Source organism: Artemia franciscana, chromosome 9, assembly GCF_032884065.1.
Source record: "Artemia franciscana chromosome 9, ASM3288406v1, whole genome shotgun sequence".
Taxonomy (NCBI): Eukaryota; Metazoa; Arthropoda; class Branchiopoda; order Anostraca; family Artemiidae; genus Artemia; species Artemia franciscana.
The window spans coordinates 16,766,003-16,784,314 of NC_088871.1; the positions used below are offsets into that span (position 1 = coordinate 16,766,003).

General features: G+C 34.7%; 2 protein-coding genes across 2 annotated transcripts in view; both read right to left on the reverse strand.

Annotated features, from left to right (window-relative positions):
• LOC136031067 (putative GTP-binding protein 6) overlaps positions 1-3,879 on the reverse strand; it is a 33,400-nt gene extending 29,521 nt beyond the window's left edge. The window contains exons 1-2 of the mRNA XM_065710312.1: positions 3,538-3,879; positions 930-1,072 (exon numbers count right to left, since the gene is read on the reverse strand). Of these exons, the coding sequence (XP_065566384.1) occupies positions 930-1,072; positions 3,538-3,879 (485 nt within the window). The remainder of the gene's footprint in view (positions 1-929; positions 1,073-3,537) is intronic.
• Positions 3,880-3,936: 57 nt separating this feature from the next.
• On the reverse strand, positions 3,937-7,991 carry LOC136031068 (transmembrane protein 141-like). Its single transcript, XM_065710313.1, has 2 exons — positions 7,817-7,991; positions 3,937-4,169 (listed from the first exon to the last, which is right to left on the reverse strand). Exons 1-2 carry the CDS (start codon positions 7,929-7,931, stop codon positions 3,937-3,939), a joined length of 348 nt encoding a protein of 115 aa, XP_065566385.1. The 5' UTR covers positions 7,932-7,991.
• Between the last annotated feature and the right edge of the window lie 10,321 nt (positions 7,992-18,312).

The following is an 18,312-nucleotide window of genomic DNA, read 5'->3' on the forward strand; positions in this document are numbered from 1 at the left end:
TTCCTTATACAGTGATTTAATTAGGGTTTTCCTAGAATCGCTAGGCACTTCCCTTTTTCATAAAACATATTCAGAATCTTCAGTAACTTATTTCTAACCTCAGAGCCAACATATTTAAGAAACTCATTTACCACACTAATGGCACCTGGGTCCTTACATTTTTTTTTATCCTTTTAGTACTGTCACTAATTCTTTTTCAAAAAACAAACCTTCCTTTACATCCAAGGTATCACTGACTTTTCATTTTCCTCTACATTTTTTCCTGCAACTCTATCTCGTTTTAGTACATTCTGAAAATGTCCTGCCCATCTCCCTTTAACACTTTCTTTATTACTAATTGTGGCTCCGTTCCTATCTTTAACTGGGGCAAGTCAAGATCGACCACCCCCTCTAAGTTTATTAACATGACAGTACAATATTTTACTATTCTACCATCTAGCTGCATCTTCCAGATCCTCAGAAATCTTATCCACTGGGTCCATATTTGGTCCTCCTTGGTTCATATTATAATGCTTTCCCTGCTTTCTTTACATTCATGTTGTTACATGATAAATATTGGTAGGCCTACTTACTAAGGAGTGTTGAGGTGAAAAGGAAAAAAGTTTGTTCTTGAAAGAGCTACACATTTTAGTAGAGACTGAATATTTGTGTCAATAGATTCTTTCAAACAAATGTACTGCAAGTATTCAACAGCTTACCAAAGTAAATTCATTCATTATACTAAATTAGGATAAGGATAAAGATCCTTGAGATGCATTACTGGCACATGGGGTGTCGAATCGAAGTTTCAGTTGCTGGACCTTTTTTACAGGTCGCCCAACCTTGCTGAGGCGAAGATTGAACCGCGGGCCCGGCGATGCCAAGCAGAGCATCAATGCACTGTGCTACAACACGGTTAGAACTATTAAGAGATCAAAAAGAAGGCTTACTTTCTTTGGACACCGGTCAACTGTTCAATGCTGACAAAAACTGCAGTAACTGACAAATTTCTTCTTATTGTTTTCTTCAGTTCCTCCAAGTTCCCTGTACCAAACAAAAGTCTCCTTTTAAACGTCTCTAGTGGAACGACTATCTAAAAAAAAGAATACTACATGTACTCTCAGCTTCCAGTTAACTAGGCAGCTGGCTCTCACCACACAACAACAATGTCCCGTTAATAAATTATGTATTGCAGATGACCCTTTTACACTGACATGTTCAATTGAAAACAAATTTATCACATAGGCCATTTCGCAGCAACAACAAAGGAAAAACTATATACAAATATGTACAGAAACAATGTAGCACATGAGGCAAACACAGTAGCAGAATACGCACCAAAACAATATTAGGCACACAGCCTTCATGGTAAATAATAGATATTCACTAGAAAAAATGCTTGCCCTTAGTAGGAGTTGAACCCATTGCCTCCCATTAACTGGAAGACAACTATGACCACTGAGTTACAATGGCTTGCTAACATATTCTTTATTGCAAATTAAGCTTTTAATTTAACTTTGCTATCGATAACAAGAAATTTCGGAATAAATTATACACAAGAAATTTTTGGTGATAAATGGAAAAATGCATAAAAGTATATCAAAATTTGGCATTACAGATTCAACAGGCTATGTCTAATGACCCTAAAATACACAATAAGGCCTGCAATCTTCACAATGAATTATGGAAATTTGATGTTGAGCTACAGCAGTCACCGACAAATTTTCTAAAGCAATCAGTACTTTAATGTCATTACTGATCATATCAATAAATTAAAAATAAATATATTAAACAACAAACTTTTAACAGCTCTGAAAAACCACATTCAAACAAGAGCTAAGGGCTCATATGGTACTTGTGACGAGGCAAGAAGAGCTAAGAGCCAAGAGCTCATATCGTATGAGCTCTAACAAAATTCTAAGAATCAATAGATTGATTTAAAAGGAAAATCAGAGGCTTAATGCCAGTCAGGATTTAAAACAAGAGCTCTGAGTCACGATGTCCTTCTAAATATCAAAATTCATAAAGATCCGATCACCCACTCGTAAGTTATAAATACCTAATTTTTCCTCTCCATTTAGCCCCCCCCCAGATGGTCGAATCTGGGAAAACGACTTTATCAAGTCAATTTGTGTAGCTTCCTGACACGCCTACCGATTTTCATCGTCCTAGCACGTCCAGAAGCACCAAACTCGCCAAATCACTGAACCCCTCCCCCCAACTCCCCCAAAGAGAGCGAATCCGGTACGGTTACGTCAATCACGTATCAGGAACATTTGCTTACTCTATCCACCAAACTTCATCCCGGTTACTCCACTCCAAGTGTTTTCCAAGATTTCCCCTTCCAACTCCCCCCAATGTCAAAAGATCTGGTCAAGATTTGAAATAAGAGCTCTGAGACATGAATTCCTTCTAAATATCAAATTTCATTAAGATCCGACCACCTATTCGTAAGATAAAAATACCCCAATTTTCATGTTTTCCAAGAATTCCTGTTTCCCCCTCCAATACCCCCAATGTCACAGGATCTGGTCGGAATTTAAAATTAGAGCTTTAAAGCACAAAATCTTTCTAAATATCAAATTTCATTAAGATCTGGTAACCTTTTCGTAAGTTACAAATACCTCATTTTTCCAAATTACCCCTTCCCCCCCAACTCCACCAATGAGAGCAGATCCGGTCCGGTTATGTCAGTCACGTATTTTAGACAGGTTTTTATTCTTCCCATCCAGTTTCATCCTGATCTCTCCGCTTTAAGTATTTTCTAAGATTTCCAGTCCCCCCCCCCCCCCCCAATGACGCTGGATCCGGTTGAGATTAAAATAAGAGATCTGAGTTACGAGGTCCTTCTAAATATGAAGTTTCATGGAGATCCGATCACACCTTCGTAAGTTAAAAATACGTCATTTTTTCTAATTTTTCAGAGTTACCCCCCCCCCAATAGAGCGAATCCGTTCCAATTATATAAATCACGTATCTAAGACTTCTGCTTATTTTTCCCACCAAGTTACATCCCGATCCCTCCAATCTAAGCGTTTTCCATGATATTAGTTTCCCCCACCGCAAACTCCCCCCCCCAATGTCACCAGATCCGGTCTTGATTTAAAATAAGAGCTTTGAGACACGGTATCCTTCTAAATATCAAATTTCATTGAGATCTGATCACCTGTTCGTAAGTTAAAAATACCTAATTTTTTCTAATATTTCAGAATTACCCCCCCCCCCCCCTCCAACTACCCCAAAGAGAGCAGATCCGTTCCGGTTATGTCAATCATGTATCTAGGACTTGTGCTTATTTTTCCCACCGATCCCTCCACTCTAAGTGTTTTCCAAGATTTTAGGTTTCCCCCTCCCAACTCCCCCCCAATGTCACCAGATCTGGTCGGGATCTAAAATAACAGCTGCCATAAAAAAAGGGTTTTTAAAGTAACAAAGGGAGAACGGACAGAAAGGATTTCGATAAAAATATCGATATTCTCTTTAGATTGCAGACCTAATTGGCATATTTCTTATCTCATAGTTGGGTTCACAAAAAAAAATTGTAAGAAAAACACTCACCCCATCAACAACTTTCCACTTCGATAGGGATTCAACAAGTCCTTTAGATTCTTCTAGCATTAATTCTGGCTTTGTATTTTGTTTTTTTCCTCTTCCCCATTTTATATATGGCTGCAAAACTAGAATTTGGTGTCCACTGTCTCCATGCATATAAAGCCTTTTTCTCAAGTCAATTACCTCATCTTCTTCTTTTTCTTCATCAATATCCTTTGTTAAACTACTTGAAACGTGAAAACACTTAAAAGACCAAATTTTTAAAGTTGTATGACATTTGAGAACAGCTTGTTTTTGGGTAAGTTTTGCGAAACTTCTATAGGTAAGATACTTGATAATTGAGTTCATTATTCCTACTATCTTCACTAAATGATTTAAAACAGTTTTTTTTTCACAAGGATATCTCTAAAGGCTTGGTTTTTCCAGAGATATTTGCTTTTCTTCTTTTTGAAGAGGATTTAAATATGTATGTTTATTTTCTGTTGCCATCCAAGCAGCCTGACAGGATTGTGACCTTAAAGCTGTTACTTTATAGCCTGATACAACACCAATTGCAGCAGAAACAAGGGCATGAAATTTGGGATCGTAGGGAAGCCTGTGTCGAAACAAATGCTGAAATATCCAGGTTCCAGAAAAAACTGAAAACGAAAAATAACTTTGATATAATCAATTCTTTGCTTCATTTACTGCTTTCTAAATATATTTAAAAAAGCATCAAGTTTTAGTACTTTAGATCAACTTGTTCTAGTTATTTTTTTTTCTGTGAAGATGTACTATGACATATTTGCTAGCAACGTGTACCTCTACTGCTAGTAATTCAGTGTGCAAGAATTAGTGCAAGTTTTAAAACAAAAGCAGATTGTCTGTAATGTATGCCGAGCTAAATGTCATAATCATGGCATTAGATTTCCTCATGGTTAATGAATATATGAATGTTAATATTAAAAATATTATAATATATTCTGACTCTTTGTCAAGCCTTGAGCTGCTTTCTTCAGCTTCTCAATATAAGATGGATATTGACACGTTTCTTTGTCTTAGGATTATTGATATTCTCGCTTCAAAAGGTATTTTAACTCATCTCCAGTATATTCCAAGCCACTCGGGTAAAATAGGTAACCATAAGGCAGATGAAATAGCAAAAAATGCTTTAAATATTGACCAGCCAAGTGGGAGACCAATCCCCATTAGAGATATTTATCGCTGGAGACTTACAGAGGTACTGATAAATAATAAGAATCCAACCCTATCTCCTTTCCCCAGTAAGCACCTTTCCAAGATTTACCATAGAATTCGGTCAGGTTCAAATGGGCTAAATTTTCAAGCATTTTCATATCAGATTCCTAATTCAGGTGGTGAAGTTCCCTCCTCCCCCCTTTGCAGGTCATGTAATCTTAATAATGAAACAATAGATCATTGCCTATTTGAATGTAATATGCTGACGTCTGCACAGTATACCCTGCAATGTAAAATGTTAGAATGCTTCAAACGCCACAAAATTCCACTAACAGCCAAGAATCTTGCTGACCATACTTGCACACAGACCACAGAGCTCAATATATATTCTCTTATAATTCAGCTGCTAGCATGAAAAGATATACTACAAGAAATCTGAGCAGATACAAATTATATAAGACAAACCAGCTCCATAGCTCTGTCCATCTCACAGAGTGAGTCAAAAGGAAAAGGGCTGAATAGTATTGACTGAAAAGCCCCCGTCTGCTGAAAAAGAAGAAGATTGTCCAAGAGTGTATCAGCAATATCTCAGGAACAACTTAGGTTATTAAATTGAAACTTTCAGGAAATGTTGAATAAACGAAAAAAACTATCTGCAAGCTACTACTACTACAACTACTGCTACTATTATTACACATCTAGTACTACTACAACTACTAGTACTAAGACTGGTACTACTACGATTACCAGTACTATGACTAATAATATAGTGACTATTCCTACTATGACGCTACTACAGCTACTTCTACAACTACTGATACTACAGCTATAACCACTATGGCTACGACTACTACAACTACTCCTACCACTACTAAAACTACTTATATTACAACTACATTACCTATAATCTAATGCGACAACTACAACTATGCCAACTAAAACTATGACTATTATAGCTACAATTACAATGACTACTACTACAACTCTACTACCAATAAAACAACCAAATAAACCCCCAAAAACTATTTCAATTAAAAACTAACAGAAATTTAATTAAAAAATTTTCTCCACAAAAGTAGCTTTTCAAAGAAAAGGAAAGAGCAATAGTAAGGTGAAGTCGAGCAGAAATAATATAAAATAGCAATTTAAGCGTAACGAACATAAATCACTATTGACAAAGAGATGAAACCCAAAACAAACAGAAATTACAACAAATAATCAGATCAAATTTAAAACTGATAAAACAAACTACCACAAACAGGAGTAGGGCAAATGCGCCCTATGATTTTTAAATACCAGAACGTCATCTACACTTTACTGAAAACAAAAAACATTGTAGGCATTTCTTCTTTTATAATGTCAATGAATCCACAATTGCTGAGAAACTCAGGAATGAATATCAGCATATATTAAACTCTCTCTCTCTCTACCAACTTTTTTAAAATCTCAGTCTTCACCTGTCTTTACAATCAAACCAAGTGATGATGTATCAATTCTCACTTATTACCAAGCAAGTGCCTGAAGATTGAAATACTGCATATGAGGATCTGGTTCACAAAAAAAGGCAGTAAGGCAAAAACTTAAAACCTGTCAACCTCACCTCAATTTTGCCCAGATACTTGAATATATTACTAAAGATGCCTTATTGACATCTCTTCCAGATAAGTAGGTTTTCTTTGAGAGCAAACACAGACTCAACACTTCCAAGCTGGTTGAAATAAAAATCTTTAAGACTTAAAACTTTGTCGCATTGACGAAAGCTCCCTAGTCAGCCTTGTGTTACTTGACTTTCTCAAAGGATTTGACGAAGTTTCTCCACAAACCAATTCAGTGAGCCTAATCCCAATATTACCTTACCATAGAACCAAGATACTTTCAAATTCTTATGATGCGATAAATGGTCTCCCATTAGTGACTAAGATTAGACCAAAGTCAATCAGCAGATGAGGACAAAATCTTTGATGTTGCTAATAAAATAACACTAAACATGAACTTAAACAATTCAACCCTGGTCCATAATGTGGCTTCTCTCATTTAACAGAGTCAAATGTCAACCCTATATTGTGGAAGCAAAATCCTATGTACAGCTATAACTTCTTTGACTCCATGACTAGAAAAGCTTTTACAATAGCTCCACAAGATGAAGTAAGAGACAATGGAGTGATAGAAGACAGCATACTGAAGTTCTGACAGTAATCTTAAACATCAGAAAGGAGCAGAGTGAATAAAGCCCCAACAATCTTCATCAATTATATGAATCACTGGCTAGGATCTATCAGAATTTTGGATCAGAATTATCAAGCCCCTTTTATTTTAGAGATATTCATAAAAAGACCAACCATTAAATGTGTTAGGTAGATAAACTCCAAAATAAAATCCCGTTAGATGAGGCAATATGACACAAAAATAAGATAAATATCAACACACAAGTTAAGTTTTGCTTGAGAGACCAGTAAATATTTACTATGAGACAATTCCAAAAATTGACAACTCCCTCCTGCACCAAAAGTGCCAAAAGGGAATTGTCTCATTTTTATCAAGTAAATAACCAAAATAAACTATTGAAAACTGCAATAAGCCCTCAATCAATAGCTGGCTTTAAGCAGTGAATTAAAAAAGAATGAGACAATAGACCATGCAATTAGCAATAGGATACATACTTCTTCCAGTACTAGAAGTGGAAGTTATTGGCAACGCAGAATATCAACCAATCCAAAAGGAAACTTAGTTGCCACATGTGTAAGTTAAAGTAATGTTATTCACGAATGATGCTTCAATGTAGGGAAGGGGGGGGGTAGTAAAAGCCAATATTTGGCTTATTATATCATGATACATTTAATAAAATAGCTTTAGTAAAGTGCCAATTGATCAAAAGTAAAAATCAGCAGTTCAAAACCAAAGATTGTTAAAGCCAGCTCTTGCACAAAATACACATAACTTAGAAGCAAATAATTGCTTTAACAATTATTTTGAACATCAGATCAAAATTTAAAAAAAAAGTCAAACTGAGTTTATAATATATGCTATTTTTGGACTTCAAAACAGAGGAATGGTAAAGTTAGTCTATAAACATAGTAAATAATAATTAGAACAAAATTATGAAGTTTACCTATGGCACCAGCAGCAAGTCCAGAAAACAAGCTTCTTGACATACACTCAGTATATGAACCAAAGCCAGGATAAATAGTTGAATACCTTTCTTTTAATTCTTTAACATCGTTCATTATTTGATGCTTAGGAAGTTTTACAACCTAAAAAAAGTTTGCAAAGAAATAGTAGTATAACATTAAGGTAAAATTAACCATGTTGAGTTTCATTTCTGATATGTGTCCTAAGGCAATCAGCATAGGCTACAGAAGAATATGGATCAAGTGGGAAGGTATGATTGTAAAAAACCTTGGATTAAACAGATTATTTCTATTTCCTAGATTAAAGGTTAGCAAAATGAATGAATTCTTAGATCTGAGGGTTCAGGGTGCAAAAACAGGCTTAAAAATTAATGTTAAGAGGAATAAGATGCTCAGACTAGGACTAAATGATGATGAATAGGTGATATCGAGTGACAAGAAAATTGGCAGAGTAAATAGCTTCATTTACCTGAACAGTATTGTTAGCAAAATAGTGGATGCAATGAAGATGTAGAAAGTAGAATAGTTAAAAAAAAGGTAGGTGAGAATAGGATGATAAATCTGCATATGATCACTAGGATACTGGAAGCCAGTCATGATAGTGTTCAAGTATGGCTCTCAATCATGGGTACTTTGAATGGCTACAGAAGATTTGTAAGGTGTTTCCCAGAAGAATTTCCCAAGGGTAGTTTTAGGTACTTATTTGACTTACCCTATATTAAACAGTAAGCTGTAAAAAAATTTATTTTGATCCTGCTTTCTAGTGCTACAATAAAAGAAAGATTAAGGTGGCTAGGCCATACTTTATGAATGAAGGATGACAGATTGTGCTTTTTGGAAGTCTATCTGAGGCAAAACAAAAAGTAAGGAAGTTTGTAAGAATGGACTTAAAGGGAATGAAAATTTTACAGGACAGGGCAAGGAGTGAGGCTATGAACAGATTAGGGTGGACAGGAGCATGCGCAGCAGTTTTGACCTTGTGCAGCTTAATGCTACAGTGAGCAGCTATACATTTGACCTAATTTTTGCACTTTCTCTTAATTTCTGGTTTATTCCCCCAAAACAAATGCACATATGGGCATATTTGTCAATAAGGCTTTTTGTCATAATTGTCTGAGGTAAGGGTTTTTGAGCAGTTCAAAATTATAGCCTACTTGCATTTAGAGAAATGGGATTCCCCTCCAGAATGTTGACGAACTTTGACTCAGGATATGTGTTTTGGCACACACAGAAAATACATTTAGAAATGGATTGAATAAATAGGAAAATGATGTAGGCCTATATATATATATATATATACATTTTTAATCAGCACACTATTCTGCTGGTTTGAACAATAGTATTCTGCAATCCTCCATTAAGTACAATCCCAAGTGAGATCTTAAAATTTTGACAGAAATACAAATTTCATATCTAAAATTATAAGTTTGGTAAGTTTAGCATTTGATTTAAGACATAATTGATGCAGGAGGCAACTCTGGGTTATTACTTAGGGTCTTATCCATAATTTTTACAATTGTTAGAATAAAATCTTGTCAATGCCTTATTCAGGTACATTTGTAGATAATGGCATACATCCTGTGTATTTTCTATCATCTGTGTATCTTTTTTAAACACATGTTTGCTTATGAAATGTTGATTTTTTTTTGGAACAATTAAACTGATATGAAAAAAGTAGAAACATAAGAGGGTTTTGAGCATCATCATGCTTCAAGGGATTGAGGCTCTGAATTTAACAGATCTAGCATAACACAAATAGTTTATATCTGAGACACAATTTTGAAGGTTATGTTTGTTAAATTTTGGAAGAACATTGAAAGAAAATCTAATGGTATATTTGTTTTTTAAATCTGATTTCTGCCCTTTAACAAGCCTCACATGATATAAGGCCCATCAGAGCTGTTCAAAGGGGGATGATCAGTGCAATCTCCCAGTCCCTATGGCTGGGAGTCCACAACTTTGATTGCTTATTTTTTGCTTATATTTGAATCTATTTTGTAAAGTTTCACTTTTATAACACAACAATTTCTAAAGGAGATCAAAGGTTAGTACCCTCTAGAGAGGAGTGGAGGTAGGTACTTAAAATACCTTTCTATGTCATACTTTAGTCTGCAGATACATCCCTGACAGTTTCACTTGCATAATCTAACCCCTTTCCAAGATAGAAAAAAAAACTTGGCTAGAATTTTACCATTTTCTGCATGTTATAGCCTAAAGCAACAATGGAATTATTAGATTGTTTTTTTCTATCTTGCATATAGAGTTATGTAACTATATTAACTATACAGATGTTAGTCCTGTATTGGTTGACAAAAATCACCCAAACTCTAGAGAAATGTCTACTAGCCTTTGAGAATTACTGTCTCTGATGATTGTTGCATGTCTGCTTGTACCACTGAGTCACCAACAAAAAATTCAAACCCACACCAATGCAACCACACATCACAGAACTAATCAAGCATAGATGCCGGAACTTTCTTGGTCATGTACTATGCATGCCAGACAGTATACTACCACAGATGATGTTCTAATGGTATCCAGGGGGATCAAGATGCAGGGGCAAGCCAATGAATACTCTATGCTGGACATACACAAGAGACTAAGTGATATCAAATACTGCTATTGTACCAGACTGGGTCTATCTTGTATATATAATTAAATAACTATATTAACTATACAGATGTTAGTCCTGTATTGGTTGAAGAAACTCAACCAAACTCTAGAAAAATGTCTACTAGCCTTTGAGGAATACTGTCTCTGATGATTATTGCATGTCTACTGATACCACAGACTCACCAAAAAACAAATTCAAACCCACACCATGCAACCATCCATTGCAGAAGTAATGAAGTATAGATGTTGGTGCTTTCTTGGTCATGTACAATGCATGCCAGACAGTAGACTATCAAAGATGATGTTCTAATGGAATCCAGGGGACTCAAGATGCAGGGGCAAGCCAATGAATACTTTATGCTGGACACACAAAAGAGACTGAGTCATAATAAACACTGCTATTGTGCCAGACTGGGTGGATGTATTAGCTGCCACCCAGCTTTGAGAAGAATGGTAGTCTCATTGATGCCCTATGTGCCCTGGATGGCATTAGAGGAACTAAGGAGTAAGATATTTTGGATATAGCCTAGAAGTTGTGGGTAGATAGGACCTGGTAGGCTACTTGTGTGTTGTATGCCTCAAGTTGTTCATTTAATTAGAATCTCTATCTTTGATGCTTAATGCTAATGAAACATTACAAAATATGATGAAAATATAACACTTTAGAAACAAATTTGGGCTATAGGCCTATAATTGTAGCTTACATTGGGGGAGGGGTTGGGGAAATGTATAGGAGGTCTACATGCAAAATATGTTGGGTACAAATATTCTAAATACTATGAAATAAGAATTGTGGTAATTTTTCACATTCCATATTATTGACTTACAAATAAAATGAACATACCACTTGATGCCTTTTTTATTTTCTTTATGAATATAATAATTGCTTCTATTACTAATTCAAATTTAAGCACTTTTTGACCTAACCTAACTATAAATAGTTTTGGTGCTGAGAAAACATAGTATTATCTTCTCAAAGATGACCAAAAACACATACTTTAATAAAAAAATGTGGTGTCTAGGAAGAAGAAAACAGGGCAAATTTATGACAGTGCATATAATAGTGACTTAGCAATAAAGTGAACCACTTGAAGCCCTTTTTTATGTTCTTTAAAAATATAATAATCACTTCTACCACAAATTCAAATTTAAGCACTTTTTAACCTAGCCTAACCCAACCTAACCTTATTATAAATAATTTTAGCACTGAGAAAATGTAGCATTTTTTTTTTTCAAAAACAATGGAAAAAGATGGTGCTGAGAAAACATAGTATTATTTCATGGAAAACAAGTGATAACTCATATTTCAATTGAAAATTTGTCATTTCTAAGAGCTTAAAAAGTGCTTAAATTTGAATTTGCAGTAGAAGCAATTGTAAAATTTTTGTTGAGTGACTTCTTGCTATCTCAGAAAGGGGTCAGGTTAGAAAAATGAAACTTTCAGGGATGGGTCTACAGGGTAAAGTATATCCCAGGAAGGTATTTTAAAGTACCAACCTCCACTCCTTATCCCTCTAGAGAGCCCTGAGAGTTGCCTACATGACTATTGAAATTTTGACAAAACAACATTTTACTTTAATTTTCAGTTACCAGTTGCTTTTCTCTGCCTTTAGTTCTGAAAATGAAATTCCTGTTATTTGAGTAGAATTCTGAGCCATATCAACATTTTTTTTCAAAATTTAGGAAATGTATTTGCATATCTATAAAACCTTATAAATTGCAATTGAGCAAAGTTGTGAAGCTGAAAACAATTTTGTTGTAGGCTACTTCATTCAAGCAGAAGATCTATTTTGCAAGGTTCCACTTTTATAACACACATATTTTTGAAGGTCATCAAAGGTCAGGGCCCTCTAGAGGGAGAACAAGTGGAGGTAGGTACTTCAAAATACCTTCCCAGGACATACTTTAGCCTGTAGACCAATCCCTGAAAGTTTCATTTTCCTAACCTAACCACTTACTGAGATAACAAGAAGTCAATCAACTAGAATTTTACTAAAGCAATTATTACATTTGCAAAGAATATAAGAAAAGGCATCAAGTGGTATGTTCAGTTTATTAGTCAGTTATATGAACTGTCATAATTTTTTGATCATTTGTCATTTTTAAGATTTGTCATTTCTGATTGTTCCAATCAGAACCCAATACCTAGACAAATTTGATAAAATTGAAGTTCAGGGCTGTAGAGTATTTTTAAGTAAAAATATGACTGTTAATATATTCAATGTGTATAACCCTCAAGGTGATTCTCCTCTAAAGATTGATACACAGCAAAATGAAAATTAAAACAACAAAGCAGCATATTTCAATACTTCAGTGGAATGTAAGATCACTTTCAGAAAATAAGTTAAATGAACTTTTATCTTTTATGAATAAAAATTCCATTGATATTGCTTGCCTTCAAGAAACCCATTTGACTAATAACCAACAAACAAAGTTTCCAGGATATACTATCCTGAGAAAGGATAGGTCTTCTCAGAGAAAAGGAGGTGGCGTAGCTATAATTTTAAATAATAATATTAAATTTTGCGGTATTAATTTCCCAGATTTTTCAAATGATGTTGATGTTATTGGCATCAATGTTTGGATAAATAATACAAAAACATACATATTAAGTCTTTATAACCCCAATGGCCAGACTACAGATGCCATGGATTTTTTCACTTATATTACTAATTCTAATATGCTAAAAAACATAATCATCTGCGGGGATTTTAATGCCCACAGTCTTCTGTGGGGGGATAAGCCAGCAAATAAAGCTGGTAAGCTCATTGAAAGATTGATTTCAAATAATGCCGATTTAGCAATTGCTACCCCTCCTAATCTAAATACATATTTTAACCCCAAAAGTGGTAAATTTTCAACTATTGACCTACAAATTGTTTCAATAAATATACTAAATAAAATTTATATTAAGAAAATTGAAAATCTATGCACTGACCATTTTGCAATAGTATCCTCTTTAAATGAACCAGCCAACATTCTCCCACATATCCCTAAATATGTCAACACCAAAGCAAATTGGACCATGTTTAGAAATAAGCTTAATGAAGATGTCCTAAGTTTAACCCAGAAATCTCATACCTCAGTTGTAACTGCTGACACGTGTGCTGAAGCTATGACATCAATATTAACAAATGCAGCTAATCAAGCTATCCCCAGAACTTCACCTAGGAAAACCATCCCTAAACACACCCCTAAAGCATGGTGGACAAAAGATTGCCAAATTATGTGGAGAATAAAAAATGCAACTAGGAGAGCATACCTAAGAAAACCATCCCCTGACACATATTTAAGTAAATTACAAGCAGAGGCTAACCTCAAGAGAACAATAACTAATGCCAAATATAATTATTGGAATAATTTTGCAAATAATCTTTCCAGAGAAACATCTGAGCCAAGAATACATAGACTTATAAGCAAAATCTGTGGGAAAAAAACATCCTCCAATCCTCTTATGTATGAACTAATACATGAGAATTCCCACTATGATAACGACACTGATAAGGCAAAATTATTTGCCTCCCTTTTCTCAAAAAAGCTAACATCAAAAAACCAAAATATCACCACACAAATCATGACAAATCCTATTTACCAGCCCCGACCAGGTTCAAAATATATAAACCATCCCTTCTCGATACATGAATTGAATAATGCAATTCAGCATATCAAGGCCAATGCTACAAGTAGCTATGATAATATACACCCTATATGGATAAAGAATCTTTCCCCTTTGTACAAACAGGAGCTCCTAAATTGCTATAACCATGCATGGACTACATCCACATTCCCTAATATCTGGAAATGTTCATCTCTCATACCAATTTTAAAGAAAATTAAACCTAAACATGACCCTCAGTCATATAGACCCATAATGATTACCCCAGTGCTGGGAAAATTAATGGAGAAAATGATTTACCATCGGCTGCTTTGGTTTGTTGAGAAGAATAATCTGATACCTCATACTCAAACTGGCTTCAGGAAACACCACTCATCAACAGATGCTTTCATAGTGTTAACAAATGCAATAAATGAATCCCTATCAAAAAATAATGTCTTAACTGCTGCATTCCTAGATTTTGAAGGAGCTTATGATAATGTTGACCACCAGATTCTATTAGTTAAACTTACAAACCTTGGACTACCCCCCAAACTTGTATCCTTCATAAAATCCTTTATAGAAGACCGAAGTTTCATTGTTTGTGTAGGTTCAGCCTCTTCACCCAAAACTCCAATAACCAAAGGCCTTCCACAGGGTGCAGTCCTGAGCTGCCTCCTATTTTCACTTTTTCTGTGGGACATGAACCTCCCACATACCAATCTACAGTACGCTGACGATCTGGTATTATGGGCAACTGGCAATACCTTCGAGATTACGCATTCAAAGTTGCAAAATGCACTTTTCCAATTTGAAAAGTTCTCCCAAAAGTCCATTTTACCTACTGCACCCACAAAGTCAAAAATTATCCAATTCCACCATAAGCGAAATCATTATGACGCTAGGCTAACATTAAATGGAATACTTATCCCAGAGGACAATCAAATTAATTACCTAGGGCTCATACTTGACCAAAAACTAAATTTCCACCTCCACATCACAAACACAATAAAAAAAGTGCTATAGAAAAACAAGAATAATTAAAAGGCTACTGGCCACACCTTGGGGCTGTAATGAGAAAACACTAATCCAATTTTATAAATCATATATAAGACCCCATATTGATTATGGCCTCATAGTGTATGGTGCTTGTGCTAAGACCCACATGCAAAAAATCGAAACGACACAAAATGATATAATTCGTCTTATATTTGGTCTTAGGAAACCAACAAAAACTAAGTTTCTGCTTGCTGAGAGTGGACTATCACCAATAAATGAAAGAAGAAGCAATTTGGCAATTGTATCATCTTTTTTTAAACTATCACAGTATCCCCCCACCCTTACCACACCAGTCATAAAATGAGGAGATTAAACTGGAGGCTGTACAGTTTGTTTATTGTTTTATTTTTGAACAATGCCAACTGTTCGATGTGAGCTGGCCAACTCTGGAGCTACATGTTGAAATATCAGTTAATAAACGTGAATGATCTCCCTTTAAACTATAGCTATTAATCCTTTTGTGGGACATTCATTCAAGCTATTCATTTTGTATCACATATTGGTTCTATCAATAAATTCTTTCAAATTATTTCTCTATCACAACATTAGAAACTTATTATTAGAGGCTCCAACTGGAATTGCCGCTTCGTGCCTTTTCATTAAATTTCCAGATGGTTTTGAACTTTTTCCAATGACCTAAAATTATTTTTACATATCCATTGACGAAAGGATACTTTTTTTGTAAAAGAAGCGTTGCGCTGTAACTCGGTAGGCTAACTTCTTTGTTAAATATTCTGCAGTAAAATAATATGTGACATAATTGCAAATAGTTGAAGGCTTCCCTCACCGTAAAAGTATTTCCAACGTAATAACAACACAGCACAATTATATTGAATAGCATTGACAGTTGAAGAGACTGAAGTCACTTTGATCATAATTCTATGCAACTGCGTTATAATTTTTTTTTGTTTCACCGAAAAAATTGCTGTTGAATGTTCTTTTCAAGTTTTAATTCTTTGTAAGATCAAGTGTCTTTCAGAAAATCCGTTAGATTAATGGTCTGTTCGAGTTTGAACGTAATGTTTCTCTCATATATTGTCTCAAAAGGATAGCGCCGATACTTTTGCTGTTCAACGCTGTCACTTTTACTATTCAGCAGTATGATACATAGAAGGTACAATATTAATGGAAGCCCAAGTGTCATAAAAACATGTCAATCATTATTTTTTTTTTTTTTACATAAAAAATATAGCTTAGTATTTTGTAAACTTAATAAGTATCTATCTTTTGTATAGAATTTTTTTAGTTTCTAGGAACTCGAAAGTATAATTTAATTTTCAATAGTTTATTAAAACTTACTTATCCTGTTTCAGTGTTGACAGTATAAACATGCAATGATATTGCATAACAATTAAACTAATGGACCAGCTGGTAAAGGGCAACATTTTATAAAACAACATTCACAATAAAATTTTAGTATTAGTTTCCAAAGATATTTGAAAACTAATACTAAAAACGAACTAATGAAGTCTAAAATTCTCTCTTTTTCTGGTGTTTATACATATGTTATGCGAATATTTTTGCGCATGTTTAAGTAGCAGCAATTTATGTAAAATAAACGGTGAATTGTAATACTTTGAAGTATAGTTGTGGCCAGTTTTACTTAGGATGTGCCTATTTTCATGAGTTAATTATCAGTATCTATATCCGTATCTGTATTTAAAGGTGTAGAAACTTCAATAGACTAAACAAACCATTAAGTTTGTGCAATCTATTCAATCTTTAGTATGGGACAAAAAACTCATTACGGTTTGGGCGGCGTGTCAAACATTCTTCAGCTCTAAGAGGTTGGTGAAAATACCAACTTATTTGTGGTATTATTTGTTTATTCTAAGTTTGACCTGATTGTTTATTGTAATTTTTTTTTGTTTCATGTTTCGTATCTTTGTTTTTGTTAATATATGCTTGTAACTTAGTTTTGACATGTTATATACGTTAATTTACGGTCACTTTTAGTTAGCTCTTGACTTTTTGACGAAAAATGTTGTTTTGGTTTAATAGTTTATATAGGATGGTGTCTGGCATAAGAGCTTGATTAGACTCTTTATATGCTACTGGTAATGTTGGCTTGTAAAATCAACTTTATTTATTTTAAAATGAATTATTATATGATTAGCAGTTCAGAAAAAGATGATTGATTATACTTCTTGAAAATATTTAGCTTCAATTAGCAAAACAGGTCTTCTAAGGAAAGTTCCTTTGCTCGGAACCAAAGAATTCACATATTTTTTAGGAGATGCTCCGTAATAATTGCTTGAAGCTTTCCATTTTTCAGACAAGAAAGAAACTTCAAAAGGTAGGAACCAAAATATTTGGCAAACTGCTTCCTTTAATCTTACTTCGCCTCTTTTTCCCCTAATCTTTTTCTCTTCCGACAGGCTTTTATCCTAATCACAGCATTATTTTTTCCTTTATGAGCTTAAAGTAATTTTTTACCGCGTGCGATTTAGGATTTATATTTTTGCATAGCAACAATTGCTGATCCACGAGATACTTTTACAAGAGCAGAAAACTTTTTCATTCAGGAAAAAAAAGGTATAATTTATTACTATTTATTTTAGAAACTCCAGGATTTTCTAAGTTAGTCTGTAGACAGCAGACTACTCGTCGGGAAATACACTGGCCCAATAGAATCGATAAGCTTCTTTTTAAATAATGTTAGAAAATCCTGAGCTCCCTTTATGGAAATTTTCTTTCCTCATGATATATTCCTCCATGGAAAGATCCTCCCACGTAACCCCCTCCCCCGGCCCACTCCCATCCCAATACGAAAAAGTCCCCCTGAAAACGTCTCTACATTTCCTAATAACCATTACTATACGTAAACAATGGTCAAAGTTTGTAACTTGCAGCCCCTCCCCTGGGGACTGTGGGGTTTTAAGTCGTCCCCGAAGACATAGTTATTAGGTTTTCGACTAAGCTGAACAGAAAGGCTATCTCAAAATTTTGATCCGCTTACTTCGGGGAAAAAATGTGCGTGCGAGGGGGCCTAGGTGCCCTCCATTTTTTTGTCACTTAAAAAGGGCACTAGAACTTTTAATTTTCGTTAGAAAGAGCCCTTTCGTAACATTGTTGGACCACTGGGTCGATACGATCACCCTTGGGAAAAAACACAAACAAATAAACACACATCTGTGATCTGTCTTGTGGCAAAAAATACAAAATTCCACATTTTTGTAGATAGGAACTTAAAACTTCTACAACTGCAGG